The sequence below is a fragment of the Macaca mulatta genome, chromosome 1 (genome assembly GCF_049350105.2).
Source record: "Macaca mulatta isolate MMU2019108-1 chromosome 1, T2T-MMU8v2.0, whole genome shotgun sequence".
In the NCBI taxonomy this organism is placed as follows: Eukaryota; Metazoa; Chordata; class Mammalia; order Primates; family Cercopithecidae; genus Macaca; species Macaca mulatta.
This window is the reverse complement of record NC_133406.1, coordinates 68345729-68368618: the sequence shown is the minus strand read 5'-3', so window position 1 is coordinate 68368618 and position 22890 is coordinate 68345729. Positions and strand designations below refer to the sequence as shown.

Genomic DNA, 22890 nt, shown 5'->3' with positions numbered 1-22890 from the left:
GACGTAAACACGGATAGACTGTGTAATACATCTACATGTCAACCTCATCACCCTTAAGTATGATGCACAGGAAGCCCCTGCTTTTCAAACTCTTCTAGAACTTTCAGAGGATCCAGTGAGGCACAGACACAATCAATGACAGCAGTGAAAACTCCACTTGGAGAGAAGGGCCAGGGAAGGCCGTGAAACAAAGTCATCAGAAAGGATGGCCTCTGAGACACCGACACCTGCCCTCTGTCCTCTTTCATCAGAAATGAAATTTTTAATCCCAAGAATTTGAGAAGATACGATGGGAATGCATTTCTATTTAACCACAACCCTCCAGAATCTCTAGTGCAATACTCTAGTTCAGCTTTAAATAAAATGCCTGTCCAGAACCATTTGAGTTTGGAGGCAAATAAACTGCTCAGACAAGCTAGTAATCAGGGAAAAATATACTTTCTCTTCTCTCAGCTAGAAATAGCAAGCAAATATGGGGACCTGCATAAGAAAATTACCAGCTCCTCTCTCACTGCAATCTAGAGGGAAAAAGAATAAAATTCTCCTTGCCTTGGCATGGGGTCACTCCAGGAGCTAAGTGTTAAGGCAGAGCTTGCCAAAATAGATCGGATGATAGAAGCAAAAACAAACATCCATGTGTGTATGTGTGCATGTGTGTACAGGTGTGTATGTGTAAGGAGGCATCAGACAGGGCAATGTTCCGCGGATGCCACATCTCTACCAAGCTCTTGTCACTGCAACACTGTCACTGGATCACCCCAGTGATCCAGGCCCCTCCACTTGGGAAATGGTTTGGTTTTCCTTTTTTCTTTTCCTTTTTTTTTTTAAAACAAAGTCCATGGCTTCCCTGGACAAAAGCACACAGACTTTTCAGAAGAAGCACCATTCTGCACCCATCCAAACATTATAAGGCTCTCAGCCCTCTCAAGGCCAGATATATTCCCAGTGTATAAACACCCCCCTTGAATACTTTTTCTCCTCATTACCCCAGGACAGTGGAGAGAGCACTGCCAAGATGCTTAGGCCACAGCTGGTTTATGGGGACTGGCCTTGCTGATCTGGAGTTACAACTCATTGATACCTTTGAATTACAGAGCTCTATTCAGCTGCTTGTTGAAGAAATTATCCTTCAATGTCAATGATTTATGGCAGGCATGAGAAAGCTCCTTCTATTAACAAATGCTTTTCAGAGCCAAAGCACTTGTAAAAAGCAACCTGCATTGGTCTCTGCAAAGCATGACACAGCAGAGTTCCTCCTAGAACAGCATTTGGACCAAATCTCCAGCCATATCCTTCTCAGATCCGTGGACCAGCTAAATCTTTTAAATAAAGTTTGTGAGGCCTAAATATGCATATTCCTCAAGCAGCTTGAAGCATAACTTCAAAAGTAAAAATTTGGAGTTTTTTTTTTTTTTAAACAAAACAAAACAAAACAAAAACATAGATCCCTTATTCTCTGCTGAATAAACTCAACACTACTTCTTCAATCTCAGCAGCAGAGGTAACACTTCCTGACCAAAACTGTTTTAGGGATGACACATTACCAGAGCCCTAGGTTTGCCACTGAGCATTTCTATCCCTTGCCTTCAGACTCTGTCTTCCACTCTCTAGACAGCAGGGCAGGTGCACAACAGAAAGGGAAGGGTCTGGTTTTACAGCCTCATCTCACCCATATGACCCACAGAGACCAGGACAGACATTTTCATGGAAATCACTAAAATAAACTTTGTAGTTTAGAGCAAACAAATCTACGGCTAAATTCAAGTGAACTGGAGACAGGAAGATACCAATTTTAAGACAACTTTTCCAGGTGAATCATGAGATACTTCTAGGGACATCAGTGATGCCAGAAGAGGGCTCCCTGGGAAACAGAGAGGGGTATCTTTTAAGACACATGTGTATCCACACCCCATTAGCTGTGAGGTGTTCACAAATCTCCTCAATAATCCCTATCTCCTAGATACCCATCTGCTCCTTCCTACTTCTCCAGGACTCTGAGGCAAGACCTGTTAGAGGGATGTGGTGTCAGCGGTTCCTCCCTCTTGCTGCAGCAGGTCCCAACCCATCAAGGTGCAGAGGGAAGGGCCACCTTTCCCTTAAATCTGGAAATCTAGACACTGAGCTTAAATGCTCTCCATCCCTAAAGCCAGCATTCTTACTCGCTTCATTGTATTTCCTCAGTGTGTAAAGATGGGCTCTGGAGCGACAGGAACTGATCATGTGTCCCAGGGAAGATGCCAAGACTACAAGGCTGTCAAAGGTGCACATTTGTCAGCAATTCCATATACAGTTTGACAATCCCTTAACTAAACTTTCTGAGGTCAGATGAGTTTCCGAATTCAGATTTTTTTAATTTTACAAAGCTCGGATATGAACAGCCCCAGCAGAGACTGAGGGAGCATCGTATAGACTCATTATTTTATTTCACCAAAACAGGAATATTCATATTAATCTTCTATCAAGTCACATTAGTTATTAAATGAAATCCAGAGTTCTCCAGGATGGGAGCTTGGACACCATCTGGTTCATTTACCTCCAAGAGATATCTAAAGCCAATCCTCCAGGGACAAAAACCCACAGCAAGGAACAGATGAAGGGGCAACTGCCAAAACCCCAGCAGACATTCCCTGACTCAGGAGGCCCATGGCACAGGCCAGCAGAGATGCAAACAAGCTTATTTGGATAATCACTGACATAGAAAAAGCCTTCTAAGCTGAGTTTCTCTGGCCTCGGAACCCAGAAGAGAGATGATTCCACAGAGCCTTCCACATTTATAGAATCAGAGTTCCCAGGGCTGTGGCACCGGAGTCCAAGGAGGACATAAATAGTGCGTTCAGTCATAGACCATAGCAGGTCCCATGTGGCAGCAGCAGACCGCGTTTTCAGAGCCCAATCCCATGTGACTGAGGTTAACTCCATAGGATGTCAGGTAAGTCACACTTTGATCTTCCTGCCTTTCTCTCTGCTCCCTTCAATGCCAGCATTCCCCGGGGTTTCTCCCACCCTGTTCTCTTCTCACTCTACACAGCTCCATGGTTAACTGCATCTACTCCCCTGGCCTCACATACAACCTTTACGCCCTTGACCCCCACACATCTCAATCACTGGTTCCACCGTCTTCTCCAACTCTAACTCATATTTCCAACTGCCTCTTGGGCATTTCTGGCCAGGCCCATGTGCCGCTCCTGCTGTGCCATAGAGAGCTGGTGCACAGTGATATCTGCATGCTTCCCTACACGCCCCTGCCTTGTACTTGGGTTGGTCATGTGACTGGCTCTGACCAATGACATGTAAGCAGAAATATCACGTGTTTGAGCACCTGGTGTGCCAGTCCCGTGTTCTCTTCTCCTCCATGATGCCAGGACAAGATTTTGGAGAATCAAAACAAACATTGTAGGTCCTGGAGCCACTGCTTAGAAAAAGCCACCGGCTTTGTATTGAACTGTCAGAGAAACAAACTTCTATGGTGAGAAATTACTGAGATTTTGGAATTTCAGACAAAGCAGCCAGTGGTAATTTCCCTGATATACCTGCCTTTTCTACCTAGCAAATTCCTGAATTATTACTTCAATTCAAATGCCACCTCTTCTGAAGAGTATATCTTCCGTGGAAAGTCAGTTACTCTATCCTGTGACCTCCAATAATTCACTCATACACCCGGCAGAGCAATTCCCTGAATCTACCGCACATTTTTGTGTGTTTGGCACTCACATTTGTGAGCTTCCTTTTTCATCTCTGTGTTCTCAGTGCCTCGCAAGTAGCAAACACTGAATGCATTTGATTCAGGGAAGTGAAAATCAGAGCTTCCTCATTATGTGACAAGCAAACCAAATCAGCACTTTCCCCCCAAGTCACAATGTTCTTATCATTGTGCTAGGTTCTGTGAGAGGGCCCAAGAAAAGTAAAAAATGCTGTAACCCACCTGATCTTCAGATCCTTTGCACCCTACGATCTCTCATCTCTATTAAAGGAAAGCTTTCACTTAGAAAGCACATGGTCTTTCCAGGAACTATCAGCTAAAACATCTCACAGAAAGCAAGATCAAAGAGGGGTCTTTTAGTGACAAGATTAAAGTAGAACAGGACTCTCTCTTGGCCCTTTGAGCCTGGCTCACCCAAGGCTGCCACAGTTTAGGCCCATGGTTTGCCATTCTGAAATACTGCAGCTGTGTTGCTGTTATTTCTGGTGTGAAAAGAGCTGCAGCAAAAGCACTGCTGCCTTCTCAGGGACCCAGATGTGGAGATGATGGGCCAGCTGTGCAGTTACGTCATCACCACTTGGCAAAGCTTCCCAAAGCAAAAGCACAAGACCGTGTCACTGGGCAGGGAACAGAGCAGGGATCTTCTCTTTTAAGATGTAGCGAGTTGGCTACAGTAGTATGTACTGTGAGTAGTTCCAAATCTCCCGATTCTCATAGATATAACTCAGTCCCAGCCCAAGGGAAATGGTGACCATAAATAAACAATGATCAATTATTAATAGAATATTTTGACAACTCCCACATAGCAGCAGTTTACCTGCTGCAGGTATGGCTTTGCTTTGGATATTCAGATTACCTATTTAATGTACATTAAACATAAGGTTGGCCCCTGGTATTCACACAAAAATACCCACAACCAAGAGCTGTGGCAAATACCAATGCCATGCCACAGCTTCAGGAGAGTACAAGGAAGCTTCTAGGGCAGATTCCTAGTAAGACATTCAGAGCAATAAACAAAACAAGGTGAGATTTTGCAGTACATTGCAGACTAGGACCCACGGACATTAGGTGTCTCTGTTGTCTGTTGATTATAACAGAATATCTAAAACTGGATAATTTATAAAGAAATGGAATTTGTTTCTTACAGTTATGGAAGCTGAGAAGTCCAAGGTCAAGGGGCTGCATCTGGGGAAGACCTTCGTGCTGGTGGGAACTCTCTGCAGAGTCCTCAGGTAGCACAGGGCATCACATGGTGAAGAGGCTGAGCATCCTAGCTCAGGTCTTTCTTCCTCTTCTTGTAAAGTCACCAGTCCCACTTCCATAATAATCCATTAATCCGTGAATGGGTTAATCCATTCATGAGGGCAGACCCCTCATGATCCAATCACCTCTTAAAGGCCTCATCTCTCAATACTGCCAATTGGGGATTAAATTTCAACATGAGTTTTGAAGGGGATATTCAACCACAGCAGCAGGAAAGATTAAGAAATATCAAATCATTGGAAACATAGTGTAATGGAAGGGATTATACACTTTGGGAGAGTTGGAATAATACCTTTTGGTGTTAAACAAGTATCACATACAGGAGATATGGAGCATCAAAAAGAGGGGACACTTAAAGTCATAGCTAAACATAGGCAATTATTCCTGGCTGGTACTTTAGAGGTCATATACTATGAACATAACAATGAATGAGTTCCCCAAATCCCATCCATCCCATGTGTGATCCCACCCGCATACATGGAAAACAAGAAACTGATTGAAAACAGCACTGTCAAGCAACTTACCTTGTATGAAGATCCTATTCCAGTAGGTTTTCCCAACCTCATTGCCCCCCAGAAACACCAGGTTGGACAGGATCAGCATCGAGGTGGAACAAGACGCAAGGGCAGCGTGGAATCGATGGCGAGCTTGTGGGGAGAAGTATCGGGTCTGTGAGAAAAATGGCAAGAAGGCATCTCATGACAAGGGTGGAAAAAATGGGGCTAAGACATCATCCAGCTTTCTGTCACCAGCCCAGGGTGCCTCCCCACAGAGCCTGAACCAGGTCATTATTTAAACAGCTCTCAAAACTTCAATTCCAGTCTGGGTGTGGCGGCTCATGCCTATAATCTCACACTTTGGGAGGCTAAGGTAGGAGGATCACTTGGGCCCAGGAGTTCAAGACCAGCCTAGGCAACATAGTGATATACCATCTCTACAAAAACAATTTAAAACTTAGCTGGGCCTGGTGGCATGTGCCTGTAGTCCCAGCTACTTGGGAGGCTAAGGTGGGAGGACTGCTTGAGCCCAGGAGTTTGAGGCTGCAGTGAGCCATGATCACACCACAGGACCCCAGTCTGGGTGACAGAACAAGATCCTGTCTCAAAACAAAACAAAACCGTACTCCTGCAACATATTCATTCTACCCTGAGGAAAGAAGTGACATACCCCAAGTTGTTTCTTTGAGGGAGAACAAAATGTGAGGGCTTCCCTCTGACATGTGGAATACAAGCACTGAAACCAGTTAGGATTTAGCACTCTCCCTCCTCCACTTATTTTCTGCATGTAAACCTACAGGTGGAAGAACTTCAAACTGCTGTCTGTGATAACTAGTATATATAGCTCCACGGAATTAGGTCAAGATCAGCATGCTCCTCTGGGCCAGTTACAATGACCCTGGGAAGCCAGCCAACTGCCCCCTAAACCTGACATGCTATTAAGAGTAATCTCATAACAAGGGTGTAGGACAATCAGTGTGAGCCGAGCCTACGGCTGGAATCAGAGCTCAGGCCCACACTTCACCCGCGGCACACATTGGCACTGAGGATGAAGTGTATCGGCGTGCCTGAAATACTCAAGGCTGGAGGGATGTTTTACGGCATCACAATAAAGAATTCCACTTGTCCTTCCTAGTTCTTCATTGTACTTCTCCTTTTAAGATTTTCCTAGGGATTTCACAAAGCAAACAAAGCCTTTATTCTTCAGCACTGACTGTTCTGGGAGCCCCCTCCCGAGTGAGGTCGTGGTGCTGGAGTGTGCGAGCCTTATTAGCACTTGCACGGGGACCGCCCCGAGGGACTGTGTGTTCAGAATGAGAACCAGGTACAGCACAGCAGGGGCTCAGGGTATCTGATAAGCACCTCCACCTAATCCACAGACACAGAGAAAGAGGGAGCAAAGGGTCTGGAGATATTTCCCAAATATCCTCCAGAAACCCACACATCTCTAGGGTCACATGCATCCTAATTTCAGCTGTGTTCCAATTACAAACAGAACTCGGAATAACTCAATGACAGCAGCCGATGCAATTCATGACAGGCAAAAAGGACTAAATTGGAGGGCGAGTCTTCAGCAAGAGGCTTACTTATTATGGCGGCCCTGCTGTGAATCTCCTGTGACTGCTTTGGAAGTCATGGTCGGTGTCCTCTCCATCTAGAGAAACGAATTTCTGACTCCTCCTGTTCTCTCCTGCCAGCCCCAGGGTCTGTTCCTAACTCTCAGATCTGGCTGCTATCCTCTATCTCCCCATCTTCCCACCCACGGCTCTCTGCTCCAACATCACTTTGGAACGTGCTTTTACTGCTGGCAAACACAAGGGTGGCCCGCTCACAGAGACGCTGTGCGGTGGACAGTGAGATGTCTGCCTGACCATGGTTGTTCTGGAATGCTCTCCAGTGATGCAGAGTGTCCCTACTTAGAGGCCACCAGGCAAGATTACCTCTAGTCTTGCCCCTGCTCTAGGAGGCCACAGGCACGTACAGGAGGACACTGTCAGACAAGACCTGGTACAAGATAACTACATCGTGTGAAAACTGTTAATGAGAGAGAAATGGGGAAGGAGCAGGCTTATTATTCAGCACTCTTCACCTCTGAGAATAATGGGACATTAATCTACCACTTTCTGCATTCTAAAGCAGAGGAAGATATTTTCTGGGTATTACTGACTCAATTAGCAGTAACTAGGAAGGCAGGGTGAGAGGAAGTTGGGAGACGGGGGAAGATCCAAAATGGATTAAGAAAATATGAATTGTCTTAATTGACATAAATGCATCCAAGTAATTCTCTCCAGATACTGCGGTTACTAACAAGACATTTGATTCCTAAGGGATCTGCTGAGTCTGACACTCCACCACTTCTGTTCTAACCACATCAGCCTCCCCCAGCCTCACATCCTGAGAAGGGAACACAAAGGCACTGTGTCATCTTTCCTTTGTTAACGTCAACTACCGAGAGTGCACGTAGCTTGTTAAGCTAAGTGGCTCTTCTTTTGTGGGAAGTGACTACAATTATTAAATAATCAACAGAGAGGTACTGAGAGAGGAAGACTCTCTTTGCATGGGGCTGCTAAGCAGGACTATGGAGCTGACACTTGGGGCAGGGTAAGGACTGGCCACAGCAGGAGGAGGAGCTGAGGGCCAAGGGAGGTGAGAACAGACAGTGTGTCTTGGAGGCATAAGGCTCCTCAGTCTAGCCCTGAGGCCCCAGCTCCTACAGTTCTTCCTTTGATTCTGTGATTACCCCCATATCTTTCCAAGCTGCATGGTTCCATGAGTTCCTTTATCTACTTAGGATAAAAAAAAGTCAAAATCATACCAACTGTGAAGGAGCTGCTGATCTCAGAGACAGGAAGGGAGGGGGGCAGCTAAAATCTGGAACGAATGACTACAATCCAATTTTTATAAATGTTTTTTAAAAATTTGGAAATTAAAAAAAAAATTTAAATAAGCAAGAATGTTAAAAAGCACAGCCTGTTAGAATCAAACTAAAAGGATTTAAAGGAGATATCAAGATGTCCATAGGCAATTCTTGATTATCCCCCAGGGTGAGTGGGTGGGAGACAAAATAGATGATGATCAAGGAATCCAAAAACCTAATTTTAACCAACAGCCTCATCCTCTGACAAAACTAGCCATGCCAATAAGCAGCAAAATGAACAGAGTGTTGCTCCTTTTCATGGTGAAACGGTAGGGAAAAAGAATGATGGGCCACAGGAAGGAAAAGGGGGTGGGATCTGTCCGATTCATCCACAAGAGGGTAATAACTAACAACAAAGCGGACAGGAGTCTCAGCTGCAATTCATCTCTCCTCTTTGCATTCTCTGGACACTTTGGAAGGTGATGGTTTTGACATCAGGGATCTCTCTCTCCACCTTGGGAACCCCCTGGCTCAGCCACTGGTTTATAGGAGCTCTAGGGGTAAGTTCCCAGGAGGAAACAGGTCATGTGGACAAAACTAGAAGGTATATTCCCTTGGACCAGGCAGCTACATCAATAAATTTAACTTTCGGAATCTCTAAGGCCACAGGGCCAAAGCCTCCACTTTAAAGACTTTTTCTCTTACACTCTCTTTTCCGTAGTCCTACAGCAATTACCCCGGTGGTCCTCCATCACCAGGATGCAGGCCTCTCACAAGTGGGAGGCATGCCTCAGGTGTTAAGTCACCATCCTCATGGCTTAGGTACTTGAAAACTCCCTTGAAAAGAGAATTCATGTTGAAGAATTGTAAACGAATGGGGGAATATCAGAAGACAGTGAAAAGCCATCAGGTATGACAAAGAGAATTGCCAAGTTGATCAGTTAAGGCAATAATGGACAAATAGAATATGATGTTCATTAATACGAATTTATCAGGACAAAAGAGAGCTCTGGTCTGGTCCTGGTCTCTTCTTAGGGCATAGATTGGTCTGTAGCAATCTGATTATCTGGCAGCAAAAAACTGGGAGTGGCACTATCCCCTAGGAGATGTTTGAAAAGTTGCTGGGCATTTTTGGTTGTCTCAATGACTACAAGGCAATATGACATTTGGTGGGCAGGGGCCAGGGATAATAAACACACTGCAATGTGCAGGACGGACCTGTCCTGCCCAAAAGGTCAGCAGAGCCCTGTTGAGAAAGGGCGAATTGTTCTCCTGCACATTCATCACAGAGCAGAGTTCTCGCTTGGTCTATGTGGGCATTAGGAGCAATGCCAAAAATGTGCCCCCTTTCCTTTGGGATCCAGAGAAATGCATCCCAGTGCAGGGAATGTTCCCTCACAGCATTCAACCACTAGGCCCCTCCTATCCTGCCCACCACCTGGCATCATCTGGAGAGTGAGGAGGAGCCTCCTGTGCCCCGGGCCACAGACAGGCAAGGTGTAGCCACCAATTCCAAGCTTCCTCCCCTGACATTCCTGAAATCCAGAAGAAAAAGGAAGAATGGGAGGTGGGGCACTTTAGAATCACTTTGTTCTCAGGCAGGGGTGACCAGTTCTCTACATGGTCTCTACGGTACATGACAGAGGGGTGGGTCGGGCAGTTTCTCTTCCTGTGAATGTGAATATACCCACTATTCAGGTGCAAGGGCAGGTGCTAGACTTTTGGCCTGGTTACAGCAAGCCCCTGAGAACACTCAGAGCACAGGCCTAGGGCTAACCTCCAATTCCTCTGAGTAGTCTGCCTGTGATCCAAGAGACTGACACGGGATGGGGGAATATCATGACAACACTCAGCTATGGCAACACTTGGCTTTAAACTTCCCTCTAAGACACTGACTTCCAATGGGAAGGACTGCAACCCAAACCAACTAAACCTTAGGGCTAAACTAAACTTATGTCAAACTCCTTTGTACTTCCAGGTGTGAGGTGTCTGTGGCTTCCTGTGTATATTCAAATCTCCATGGCAACTCGTCCATCTTTTCCAGGCAGCATCCTTTCCCTGGAAATCACAGGATTGGTGGGGGCAAACAAGCCAGGGATGGGGGGCTGCAGGAATGTGGGTCAAAAGCAAAGCTAGAAACATACGTGGAGATGGGAGACAGATGGCACAGTTGGGCTGGAGGTTGTGGGCTTGCCAGCCCCTCACTCATCCACGGACGGGCTGCTTGTGGGGCTGAGACGGGAGGTGGGGACAGGCTGAGCATCTGGAGGAGCAGATGGCTGAAGGAATGGCTGCTGGAGACTGTGACAAAGGCTTGGCAAGTGGGACCTGATGCTGCTTGTTTTTAAGTGGTGGAGAAGCTAAAAACAGAAACTGGGTGGGTTTGAGCAGCTGGACACGGTTCTTCCATATAATCACTGAAGTTTTCCATTTTCTAATAAAAATGCTAACCAGAGGGTAAGAGAGGATGAAAAAGGCAACGACAAGGGAGGGGTTGGTGGAGACCAGAGAGAGCAAATGAGCGGTGAACACCCCACAGACTGTTAAGATGAGGCTAGAGACAACAAGAGACACAATTATAACTCTCAAGAAAGAGAAGAATGACCAGAGTGACACAATCAAGGTCAGGAGGACTCAGATTCCAGTCACTCCAGGGCCCAGGGCCCATGTCCCATCTCTGTGCCAACCTGTAGGACGTTTTCCCTTCTCAAAACATTCAGTCATTTTCAGCTAGAAGTCTGTGTTTCACCAGTTTCCCCTCTCTCATGTTCCTACCAGCATAGCAGGTTCCTCAAGGATAGGGCAGGACTGTTTCTCAACTATGTACCATCCAAGAGCCATGCATATCCTATGTGTGCTCAATAATTAGCTATCACCGGTCTCATTCTTTGCCCTAAATAAGTTACAGAATTTCCTGAGTTCCTAAATGTTCTATCCCACCCTATATCCAAGCTGAATGAATACATGAAGACCCTCTGAAAGCAATACCTCCTCCTTCCTTCAAGTGTACAGGGCTTCAAACAACAGCAGGTCAATGCAGTTACATTCTCCGAACTCTGTGTGCATGCTCCTGAGAGAGAATCAAACACCTGCAGCAATGAAGGCAAAGCCAGTTTTCTTTAACTGGACAAGTTACCTTCCTCACACTTTAGATGTCCAGCTTAGTTTAAAAACTGCAGAGGCCAAAGTTTAGCATTTAAATCCATGCAGTACGTGAAAAAATTTCAGAGTCCTCTCAAATAACTAAGGAAACAACTGGCTCTGTCTAGTCAGAGAACTTAAGCCATGTTTGGGGTGCCTGGGGTCCTGCTAAAAGTTCCGGATTGAGCAATAGTACTGCCTCACCCTAAGTTCTTACTTTTCTACTGCCGTGGCTCCACCTCCAGTCTGCACATCTCTGCTTCGAGTTTTCCAGAAGCCACAACTTTAACTGACATGTCATACTCTAGCCTTTCTCCCTCTAGTTCGTTAAGCACATTATGTGTCTCTACTCTGCAAAATGCTTTGATATTTCTTCACTGCTTAGAGACTGAAATCCAAAGTGGGAAGGCACTTTAAACTGGATCCCATTTTACTTCCCAATCTTAACTCTCCCCACTTTTTATCAATGACATGGCTGTCTTCCGTGTTCCCCAAACATAACATGTGCTTCCATATTTATGCGACTTAGCAAAAGCTGTTCTCTCTACTTTGAATGCATCTTCCTTATTCTTCAAGTCCCAGCTTAATGTCAGCTCAGGAGAGCAACAGCTTTGGACCAGCCCAACTTGGGTTTAGGTTCTATATTTCTACTTTTTATCTGTGTTGCCCAGGATGTGCTGAGGCTCTTCATTTACCTAATTCACATTGGTATTAGCACAGTCAGTTACCCATTTTCTGTTTCTATAACCCATGGGCTAGACAACATCTATCTACGTTTTAGATAAATACAGTTTGTGATGCAAAAAATTCACTGTGTGAGCAGCTTTACTTATACTGTAAAATAGGTAAAAACAATTCATATTTTACAAATGAAGAACTAGAAGAGCAGAGAGATTAAGTAACTTACCCGGATCATAGACTGATAAGTGCAGCGCAAGAATTCACATGTTTCTCTAACTGAACATCTTCATGCTCCTACTACATTACACAACTTCATATCTGTGAGGCAGTGTGGATTCCCTTCTCTCAACTGCAGCCTTCAAGATCTTTGCCTTTTGAGTGCCATACACAAAGTGGATTTTCAAAAAGTATTTGTTCAACAAATACGTCACGCATGTATCCCACTAACAATGGTTGGCAGATACCAACTGTTGATTTCAAATGCCATATGTCTTCAAGAACATATGGCTTACAATGACACTGGAATTTTTAAAAGTAACTGGAATCTACAAGTGCAGTAGGAGATTTAGCAAATCTCCCTAGAAAGTGATATCTAACAGAGCAAAATAGAAATATAAAATATCTGCATAAAAATTAATAGGCCCTGGGGGAAAAGGGGGGTTGGAGAGATGTTGGCTGGTCAAAGGATTCAAAATTTCAATTAGATAGGAGGAATAAGTTGAAGTAATCTATTGTACAACACAGTGACTATATAGTTAATAACAATATATCATATTCTTGAAAATCACTGACAGAGTAGATTTTAAGTGTTGTCACCACAGAAAATAAGTGAGGTAGGGCATGTTAATTTGCTTAATTAAGCCATTCCACAGGTATACACATTTCAAAATATGTTTTACACAATACATTTTTATGTGTCACTTAAAAATTTTTAAAGGAAAACAATAAGCCAAGCATCCAAATGAGAAAGAAGTAAAATGATTTCTGTTCACAGATTACACGTACAAAACCCTAAAAATTCTACCAAAAATGTTAAACAAATTCAGCAAAGTTGCAGGATACAAAAATAAAGGTGCAAAAAAACAGTTGTATATCTCTATACACTAACAATGAGAAACCTGAAAAGGAAATTAAGAAAGCAATTCTATTTATAATGGCATTAAAAAGAATAAAATACTTACGAATAAACTTAACCAGGGAGGCAAAAAATTTGTATAATGAAACTACAAAACAATGCAAAGAAGACATAAATACAAAGACATCCCACATTCATAGATGGGAGGAAGTTTTTTTTTTTTTTTATTTTTTATTTTTTTTTTTTGAGGCAGGGTCTCACTCTATCTCCAGGCTGGAGTGCAGTGGCACAATCATGACTCACTGCAGCTTCGACTTCCTGGGCTCAAGCAATCCTCCCACCTCAGCCTCCTAAGAAGCTGGGAACACCACAGGTGTGGCTAATTGCAATTGGCTAATTGTTTACTTTTTTGTAGTCTCACTATACTGCCCAGGCAGGTCTTAAACTCCTGAGCTCAAGTGATCCTCCCACCTCAGCCTCACAAAGTGCTGGAATTATAGGCATGAGCCACTGCACCCAGTTGGGAAGAATATTGTTAAAATAACAATACTACCCAAAGTTATCCACAGATTCAATATAATCCCTATCAAAATCCCAATGACATTCTTTGGAGAAATAGAAAACCCCATCCTAAAATTCATCCAAGATCTCAAATGGCCTAACTAGCCAAAACAACATTGAAAAAGCAGAACAAAGTTGCAGGACACAAACTTGCTAATTTTAACACTTAAAACAAAGCTACAATAATCAAAACAGTGTGGTACTGACATAAAGATAAACATATAGACAAATGGAATAAAATAGAGAGACCAGAAATAAACCCTTATATACAGTTAAATAGTTTTTGACAAGGCCAAATGATTCTCAACAAGGGCAGAAAGAGCATTTAATGAGGAAAGAACAGTCTTTCCAACAAATGATTCTGGAAAAACTGGATATACACATGCAAAATAATGAAACTGGACCCTTATACTATATACAAAAATTAACTCAAAAGGGTTCAAATATCTAAAAAGAAGAACTAAAACTATAAAACTCTTAAAAGAAGACAGGGGGAGGCCTTCATGACATTGGATTTAGCAATGATTTCTTGGCTATCACACAAAAAGCACAGTCAACAAAAGTAAAAAGAGATAAACTTGACGTTACCAAATTAAAAACTTTTATGCATTAAATGATACTATTAACAGAGTAAAAAGACAACCCAGGAATGGGAGAAAATATCTGCAATCACATATTGATAAAGAGTTTAATAACCAGAATATATCAAGAACTCCTACAATTCAACAACAACAAAAAAGCAATTTAAAAAACTGGACAAAGAACTTGAATAGACATTTATCCAAAGAAGATATACACGTGGCCAATAAGCACATAAAAAATCATAAAGGAAATGCAAATCAAAACCATGAGATATCACTTCACACCTTCTAAGGTGGCTATATCAAAAATGAAATAACAAGTGTTGATGAGGATGAGAAGAAATTTGAAGCCCTGTGCATTGCTGGTGAGAATGTAAAATGGTACAGCCACTGTGGAAAACAGTATATAGGTTCCTCAAAAAATTAAACACAAAATTGCCATATGATCCAGCAATTTCATTTCAAGGTATAATACAAAAAAAGAATTGAAAGGGACTCAAACATATATTTGTATACCAATGTACACAGCAGTATTATTCACAATAGACAAAAGGTGGAAGCAACCCAAATGTCTATCAATGGATGAGTAAACAGAGTAACATATACATAAAATGGCATTTTAGCCTTAAAAAGGAAAGAAGTTTTGACGTATGCCACAACATGAATGAACTTTGAAGACATTATACTGAGTGAAATAAGCCAGATACAAAGGGACAAACATTGTATGGCTGCACTTATATAAGATACCTAAAACAGTCAAATTCATAGATACAGAAAATAGAACAGTGGCTACTAGGGATGGAGGGAGAAGATGAGAGATTTCAGATCAGGATGATGAAAAAGTTCTGGAGATTGAAGGTCGTGATGGCTGCAAAACAATATGAATGTATTTAATACCCCTGAATTGTATACCAAAATGTGGTTAAAATGGCAAATTATATGTTAAGTATACATCATCACAATGAAAACATTAACAGGCCTTTGCTAACAGATATATGGAACAATGAATACATGCAATTTTCAAATGCAGGTGGACCATAATCAAACTCAACATGTATTAAACCAGGAAGGGAGCCTAAATACATTCTAAGAAGTTATCATGAAGGCCAGTATCATCCTGATGCCAAAACCTGGCAGAGATACAACAAAAAAAGAACACTTCAGGTCAATATCTTTGATGAACATTGATGCAAAAATCCTCAATAAAATACTGGCAAACCAAATCCAGCAGCACATCAAAAAGCTTATGCACCACGATCAAGTTGGCTTCATCCCTGGGATGCAAGGTTGGTTCAACATATGCAAATCAATAAAGGTAATTCATCACATAAACAGAACTAAAGACAAAAAAACCCACATAATTATCACAATAGATGCAGAAAAGGCCTTCGGGAAAATTCAACATCCCTTCTTGTTAAAAACTCTCAATAAACTAGGTATTGAAGAAACATACCTCAAAATATAAGAGTGATATGTGACAAACCCACAGCCAACATCCTACTGAATGAGCAAAAGCAGAAACTGTTCCCCTTGAAAACCAGCACTAGACAAGGATGCTCTCTCTCACCATTCCTATTCAACATTGTATTGGAAGCTCTGGCAAGGGCAATCAGGCAAGAGAAAGAAATAAGCGCATTCAAATAGGAAGAAAGGAAGTCAAATTATCTTTGTTTGGAGATAACATGATCCTATCTTTAGAAAATCCCATCATCTTCTCAGCAAACTATCGCAAGAACAGAAAACCAAACACCACATGTTCTCACTCATAGGTGGGAATTGAACAATGAGATCACTTGGACACAGGAAGGGGATCATCACACATCGGGGCCTATTGTGGGGAGAGGGGACGGAGGAGGGATAGCATCAGGAGATATACCTAATGTAAATGACGAGTTAATGGGTGCAGCAAACCAACATGGCACATGTATACATATGTAACAAACCTGCACGTTGTGCACATGTACCCTAGAACTTAAAGTATAACAATAAAAAAAGTATATATATATATATATATATATATATACACACACACTTTTTATATATATATATATATATATATACACTTTATATATATATATATATATATATATACACTTTATATATATATATATATATAAAAGAAAACCCCATCATCTCAGCCCAAAAGCTTCTTAAGCTGATAAGCAACTTCAGCAAAGTCTCAGGATATAAAAAGAATATGCAAAAATCCCTAGCATTCCTATACACCAACCACAGGCAAGCAGAGGGCTAAATCATGAATGAACTGCCACTAACAATTGCTACAAAAAGAAAAAAATACCTAGTAATACAGCTAACAAGGGAAGTGAAGGATCTCTTCAAGGAGAACTACAAACTACTGCTAAAAGAAATCAAAGAGGACACAAATGGAAGAACATTCCATGCTCATGGATGGGAATAATCAATATCGTGAAAATGGCCATACTGCCCAAAGTAGTTCATAGATTCAGTGTTATTCCCATTAAACTATCATTGACATCCTTTACAGAATTATAAAACTATTTTAAAATAAAAACTATTTTAAAATTCATATGGAACCAAAAAAGAGCCCAAATAGCCAAGGCAACTCCTAAGCAAAAAGAACAAATCTGGAGGGATCACACTACCTGACTTCAAATTATAGTATAAGGCTACAGTAACCAAAAATACATGTCTGATATAAGAACAGGCACATAGATCGATGGAACAGAAGAGAGAACCCAGAAATGAGACCGCATACCTAAGCCATCTGATCTTCAACAAACCTGACAAAAAAAGCAATGGGGAAACAATTCCCTATTTAATAAATGGTGCTGGGAGAACTGGCTAGCCACATGCAGAAAACTGAAACTGGACCCCTTCCTTATACCATATAAAAATTAATTCAAGATGGATTAAAGACTTAAATATAAAATCCAAAACTATAAAAACCCTAGAAGACAATCCAGGCAATACTATTCAGGGCATAGGCACAGGCAAAGTTTTCATGACAAAATCCCCAAAAGTGATTGCAACAAAAGCAAAAATTGGCAAATGGTACCTAATTAAACTAAAGAGCTTCTGCACAGCAAAAGAAACTATCATCAGAGTGAACAGACAACTTACAGGATGGGAGTAAATATTTGCTATCTATCCATATGACAAAGGTCTACTATCCAGCATCCATAAAGAACTTAAATAAATTTACAAGAGAAAAACAAGCAACCCCATTAAAAAGGAGGGAAAAGACATGAATGACACTTCTCAAAAGAAGGCACAAATGTGGCCAACATATTTTTAAAAAGCTCAACATCACTGATCATTACAGAAATGCAAATCAAAACCACAATGAGATAGCATCTCATGCCAGTCAGAATGGCAGTTATAAAAAAGTCAAAACAACAGATGCTGGTGAGGTTGCAGTTGCAGAGAAAACAAAACAAAACAAAACAAAACACTTTTACACTGTTGGTAGGAGTGTAAGTTAGCTCAACCATTGTGGAAGGCACTGTGGCAATTCCTCAAAGACCTAGAGGCAGAAATACCATTTGGCCCAGGAATCCCATTACTGGGTAAATACCTAAAGGAATATAAATCATTCTATTATAAAGATACATGCACACGTATGTTCACTGCAGCACTATTCACAATAGCAAAGACGGAGTCAATCTAAATGTCCATCAATGATAGACTGGACAAAGAGAAATGTGCTATATATACACCATGAAATACTGTGTAGCCAAAAAAAAAAAAAACAAGATCACATCCTTTGCAGGGACATGGATGGAGCTGAAAACCATTATCATCAGCAAACTAATGCATGAACAGAAAACCAAGCACCGCATGTTCTCACTTACAAGTGGGAGCTGAATGATGAGAACACATGAATCCACGGTAAGGAACAACACACAGTGGGGCCTGCTGAGGGGCTAGAGAGAGGGAAAACATCAGGAAGAATAGCTAATGGACACTGGACTTACTACCTTAAAATCATCACTTAATACCTAGTGATGAGATGATCTGTGCAGCATACCACCATGGCACACATCTACCTATATAATAAACCTCCACATCCTGCACACATACCCCTAAACTGAAAAGTTGAAAAAATAAAGAAAAAAGTTACCATAAAAGCTATGCTCACTGATAACATTGCAATAAAATAATGCATAACAACAATTTGCAATAATTAACACACCATTACATTTTTTTAAATTTCATTCATTCAAACCAAAAGTGTTTATTTAAGGAAAAATAAAATGAGTAAACTTTAGCAATTTTTATCAATTAAGAAAACAAGGCAAAATAAATAATATATATAGAAAATTTTTAAATCTTTGGAGATTATATAACAATATATTTAGAGATATAGCTTAAAAAGGTAAATTATCTAGAAAATATAAATTACCTCAATTTTGAATAAAAGAAGTAGAAAGTTTGAAAAAGCATAAACATAGTGATATGGTTAGGCTTTGTGTCCCCGCACAAATCTCATCTTGAATTGTAATCCCCATAATCACCAAGCGACAAGGGAGAGACCAGGTGGAGGTCATTGAATCATGGGGGTGGTTTCCCCCATGCTGTTCTCACGAGAGTGAGTTTTCATGAGATTTGATGGTTTTACAAGGGGCTCTTCCCCCTTCCCTTGGCACTTCTTCCTTCAGCCTTGTGAAGAAGGTGCCTTTTCATGATTGTAAGTTTCCTGAGGCCTCCCCAGCCATGTTGAACTGTGAGTTAATTAAACCTCTTTCCTTTATAAGTTACCCAGTCGTGAGAAGTTCTTTACAGCAGTATGGAAATGGACTAACACACATAGAAAAACTGAATTAGTGGTTAAAGCCCTATGTTCAAAGAAAATTCACCTAAATGATTTTTAGTTAATTATTTTTAGAGATGGTGCCTTACTCTGTCACCCAGGCTAGTGTGCAGTGGCATGATTATAGCTCACTGGAGCCTTGAACTCCTGGGTTTATGTGATCCTCCTGCCTCAGTCCCCTGAGTAGCTGGGAGTACAGGTACGTGCCACCATGCCTGGCTAATTTTTTTTAAGTTTTTGTAGAGATGGGGTCTCACTATGTTGCCTAGGCTTGTCTCAAACTCGTAGCCTCAAACAAACCTTCTGCATTGGCCTCCCAAAGTGCTAGCATTACAGGTGTGAGCCACCATACCTGGCATACAGGTGATTTTAATGAGCAAGGTCTACCAGATGTCAAGAAGAGATAAATTCCATTTCACAAAAACTTTTTTGGAGAGTAGAAAACCATGGAAAGCTTCCACTCATTTCATGACATTAGCACAGCCCTGATATCAAAGTCATAAAAACTTTCACTTTAACGGTGGAAGAAAGGCTAGCTTCCAGTTTTCTTATGTTAGCTTTTTATGACTAACCAAATTTCTTTCCAAGTTTAATGGTGTGTTAATTATTTCAAATTTCCACCAAATTTCTTTCCAAATTTAGTGGTGTTAATTATTGGTAATTTTTGTTGTTGTTCATTTTTATTACCTTAAAAAATACAAATTAAATAGCAGCAAGTCAAATACAAGAGTAACTTAAAAACACTCTCCATGGAGTAAGATTTACCCCAGGAATGGAAGGGTGATTCAATATTAGAGACATACAGATAATCTACGTAACTCATGGAAAATAATCTTATGATCACTCAATAAATGACGATAAAGCATTGGGTAAAATTGTACACTCATTCACAATAAAAACCTCTAGAGGACTAGAAAAAGAGAAAGCATATGTAAGCTGAAAAAGAGGATATACCAAAATCCCACAGCAAGCATTCCCATAAACTTCAAGATAAAGACATTTTATCCTCTATTATCCAAAGCTGTACAAAATATCCTAGTCAGTACAATGAGATAATTGGATGTAGTAAGAGTTATAATTGTTGGCAAAGACAAGATTGTCATTATTTGTGGGTGATGTGACCATTGATATAGAAAATTCAAAAGAAATAACTGGCAAATTAGCAGAGCTAACAAAAGATTTAGACAACATAAATGCAAAAGGTTAACTCAATACAAAAATCAGTACTTTTCCTATACCAAAGCAATGATACAAAAAGAAGTATGCAAGACTTCTAAGAAGAAATGATGAAACTTTATGTAAGACCATAAGAGAAGATTTGAATAATTAACGTTTGCTATGGTTTGAATGATGGTGTCCCTTCCAAAATTCATGTTGAAACTTAATCCTCATTGTGGTGGTATTAAGAGATGGGACCTTTAGGGGAGTGATTAATTCATGAGAGCTTCACCCCATGAATGGATTTGGGCTCTTTTAAAAGGGCTTGTCAGAGTGGATTCACTCACTCTACCCCTTCATCTTTCTTCCTTCTGCCATGTGAGGACACAGCATTTGTCCCCTCTGGAGAATGCAGCAACAAGATGCCATCTTGGAGGGAGAGACTGGGCCCTCACCAGACACTTAAATGGCCAGTGTCTTGATCTTTGACTCCCAGCCTCCAGGACTCTAGGAAATAAATTTCTGTTCCTCATAAATTACCCTGTCTCAGGTATTTCATTGTAGCAGCACAAATGGACTAAGACAATATTAACTGTACTCAAATCATACTGCAATTCAATGCACATCTAGCACATTCCAATAAAAATACCAAAGGAAGTTTTGGGGAACTTCACCAGTTCTAAAATTCAGACGGAAGAGTCAACAGGCAAAACTAGCCAATGCAATTCTGAAAAAATGCCAAAAACAGGTAGGGGCTTTCCCTAGCAGAAATCAGGACACAATATAAAACTCTAGTATTTAAAACTAAAACAATCAACTAGATCAAAGCAACAGAATAGATAGCCAAAAAGTGAATCCATGTATATTTTGATATTTACTATATATTCACAAGGTGATCTTTTAAATAACTGGGGAAAGGATAGAGTATTCAATAACACAATTTTAAAATGTAAAAACAATTCATAACTGCAGGCTATACAAAAACAATCAGTTGACCAAATCTGGCTCATGGGCCTTAGTTTGCCAACTCCTCTGTCCTATTTTATTCTTGGTAACTACCCTAAGGAAACACGTACACACGTGTACAAGGAAGCTCAAAATGGAATCTTCACTGCAGACGCATTATTTGCAAGCGAAAAAAAAAAATAGAAGCAACCTGAATTTTCAACAGGAGAATGGCTGAATGATATATCCATACCATCCATACCATTCCTGATTACACAGATCTGCATACACTATCATAGAAACATCTTCACAGCATATCAGTGAGGAAGAAAACTGCAAACTTTAGAATATTCCTTAAACCACACAAACACAAAATAGCAAAGGTATGGGAGACTATATTCGAACTGATAACAATGGTTACCTCTTGGGGAGGAAAATGAGCAGGGTGTGTTTGTTGGGGGATGGGTATCCCGGAGAACTTTCAGCTTCATCTCTCTATATGTATTTTTTAAAAGTATATGGTTGTGAATGACTTCATTAAGTTAAAAAGAAGTAACAAGGGAAAAACAAACAAAAGAAAACCTAGGAATCTTTCCACTAAATGACCTTAGACCCCAGCCATCTCCCTTGAGCATAAAGAGTCAAGGCACATGGGTGGGAAGATGAAAGTCTGACGACCATCACACCCAAGTGATAGCTGCGCATGGTACTGAGGGCCTCCCTCTCCAGGCTACACTTAGGTCCCTTGGGACTAGTGAATAAGCCTAGGATGTGACAGCTGTGGCCTCAGCTACATCGTGTCAAAACCACAAAAACAACAGTTTAAAGCAAGGCCTCCTTTTTAAGTAATCTTAATATTTTAAAATCTAAGAATGATTCACCAAGTGATAGGACACAAAACTCCTCTACTGATATCCAGTTAAACATAATAAACATCTCTGATCCCTTTGCAAGTCTCATTAAAATGCAAGTGAACATTTGAAAAAGGTATACATCCACAGATAAAAAATGAAGGGAAGAGCAGGGTGAGCAAAGACAACTCATTTTAATAAGATAGAGCAAATTAAAGAATTAGTAGATTTGAGATACCCAAATACTAGATGTCAAAGACATGAAAGTCATTTATACACCAAACACCCATAAGGCCCAGGCATAGAGGCACCAGGTACCACAGATGGCAAGAGTAACCCATGAAGAAGAAAAAAGCTGGGAGATTAGTTAAAAAGCTGGGTAATAAACATATAGAGCCCGAGGTTTCCCTCTTCCTCCTTTGCCCCCAGGATAAAAGTTCTTTCATAGATAAATTGCATCAAAGAGAATTTAAAGGCAGGGACAATGGGCACAGTAGAATTTTAGATATATACCAAAGATGTTTGCAGTAATGCTTCCAGAGCAAAAAACAGAATACATACACTAATGAAAATGGCATTTCTCAATAGAAAAGCAAAAAGCTAGGAGACAGATAATATCTTCAAAATTCTTAGGACAAATTACTTTTCAACCTGAAATCCAGTGCCCAGTCAAGTGTGAGAGTAAATATAAGACATTTTTGAAAATACAGGGTCTCAAAACACTATCTCTTTATGGCCTTTTTCTTAAAAAGCTACTAAAGGATGTGCTCCATCAAACCAAGGGAGAA

The 22890-nt window shown here is 41.0% G+C and overlaps 1 protein-coding gene across 9 annotated transcripts in view; it reads right to left on the bottom strand.

Moving 5' to 3' along the window:
* Nucleotides 1-22890, bottom strand: part of HHAT (hedgehog acyltransferase) — a 348893-nt gene that overhangs the window by 47727 nt on the left and 278276 nt on the right. For all 9 annotated transcript variants that reach the window (XM_077937214.1, XM_015117485.3, XM_077937224.1 and 6 more), the window contains one exon: nucleotides 5488-5632. In XM_077937214.1, coding sequence (XP_077793340.1) covers nucleotides 5488-5632 — 145 coding nt within the window. The remainder of the gene's footprint in view (nucleotides 1-5487; nucleotides 5633-22890) is intronic.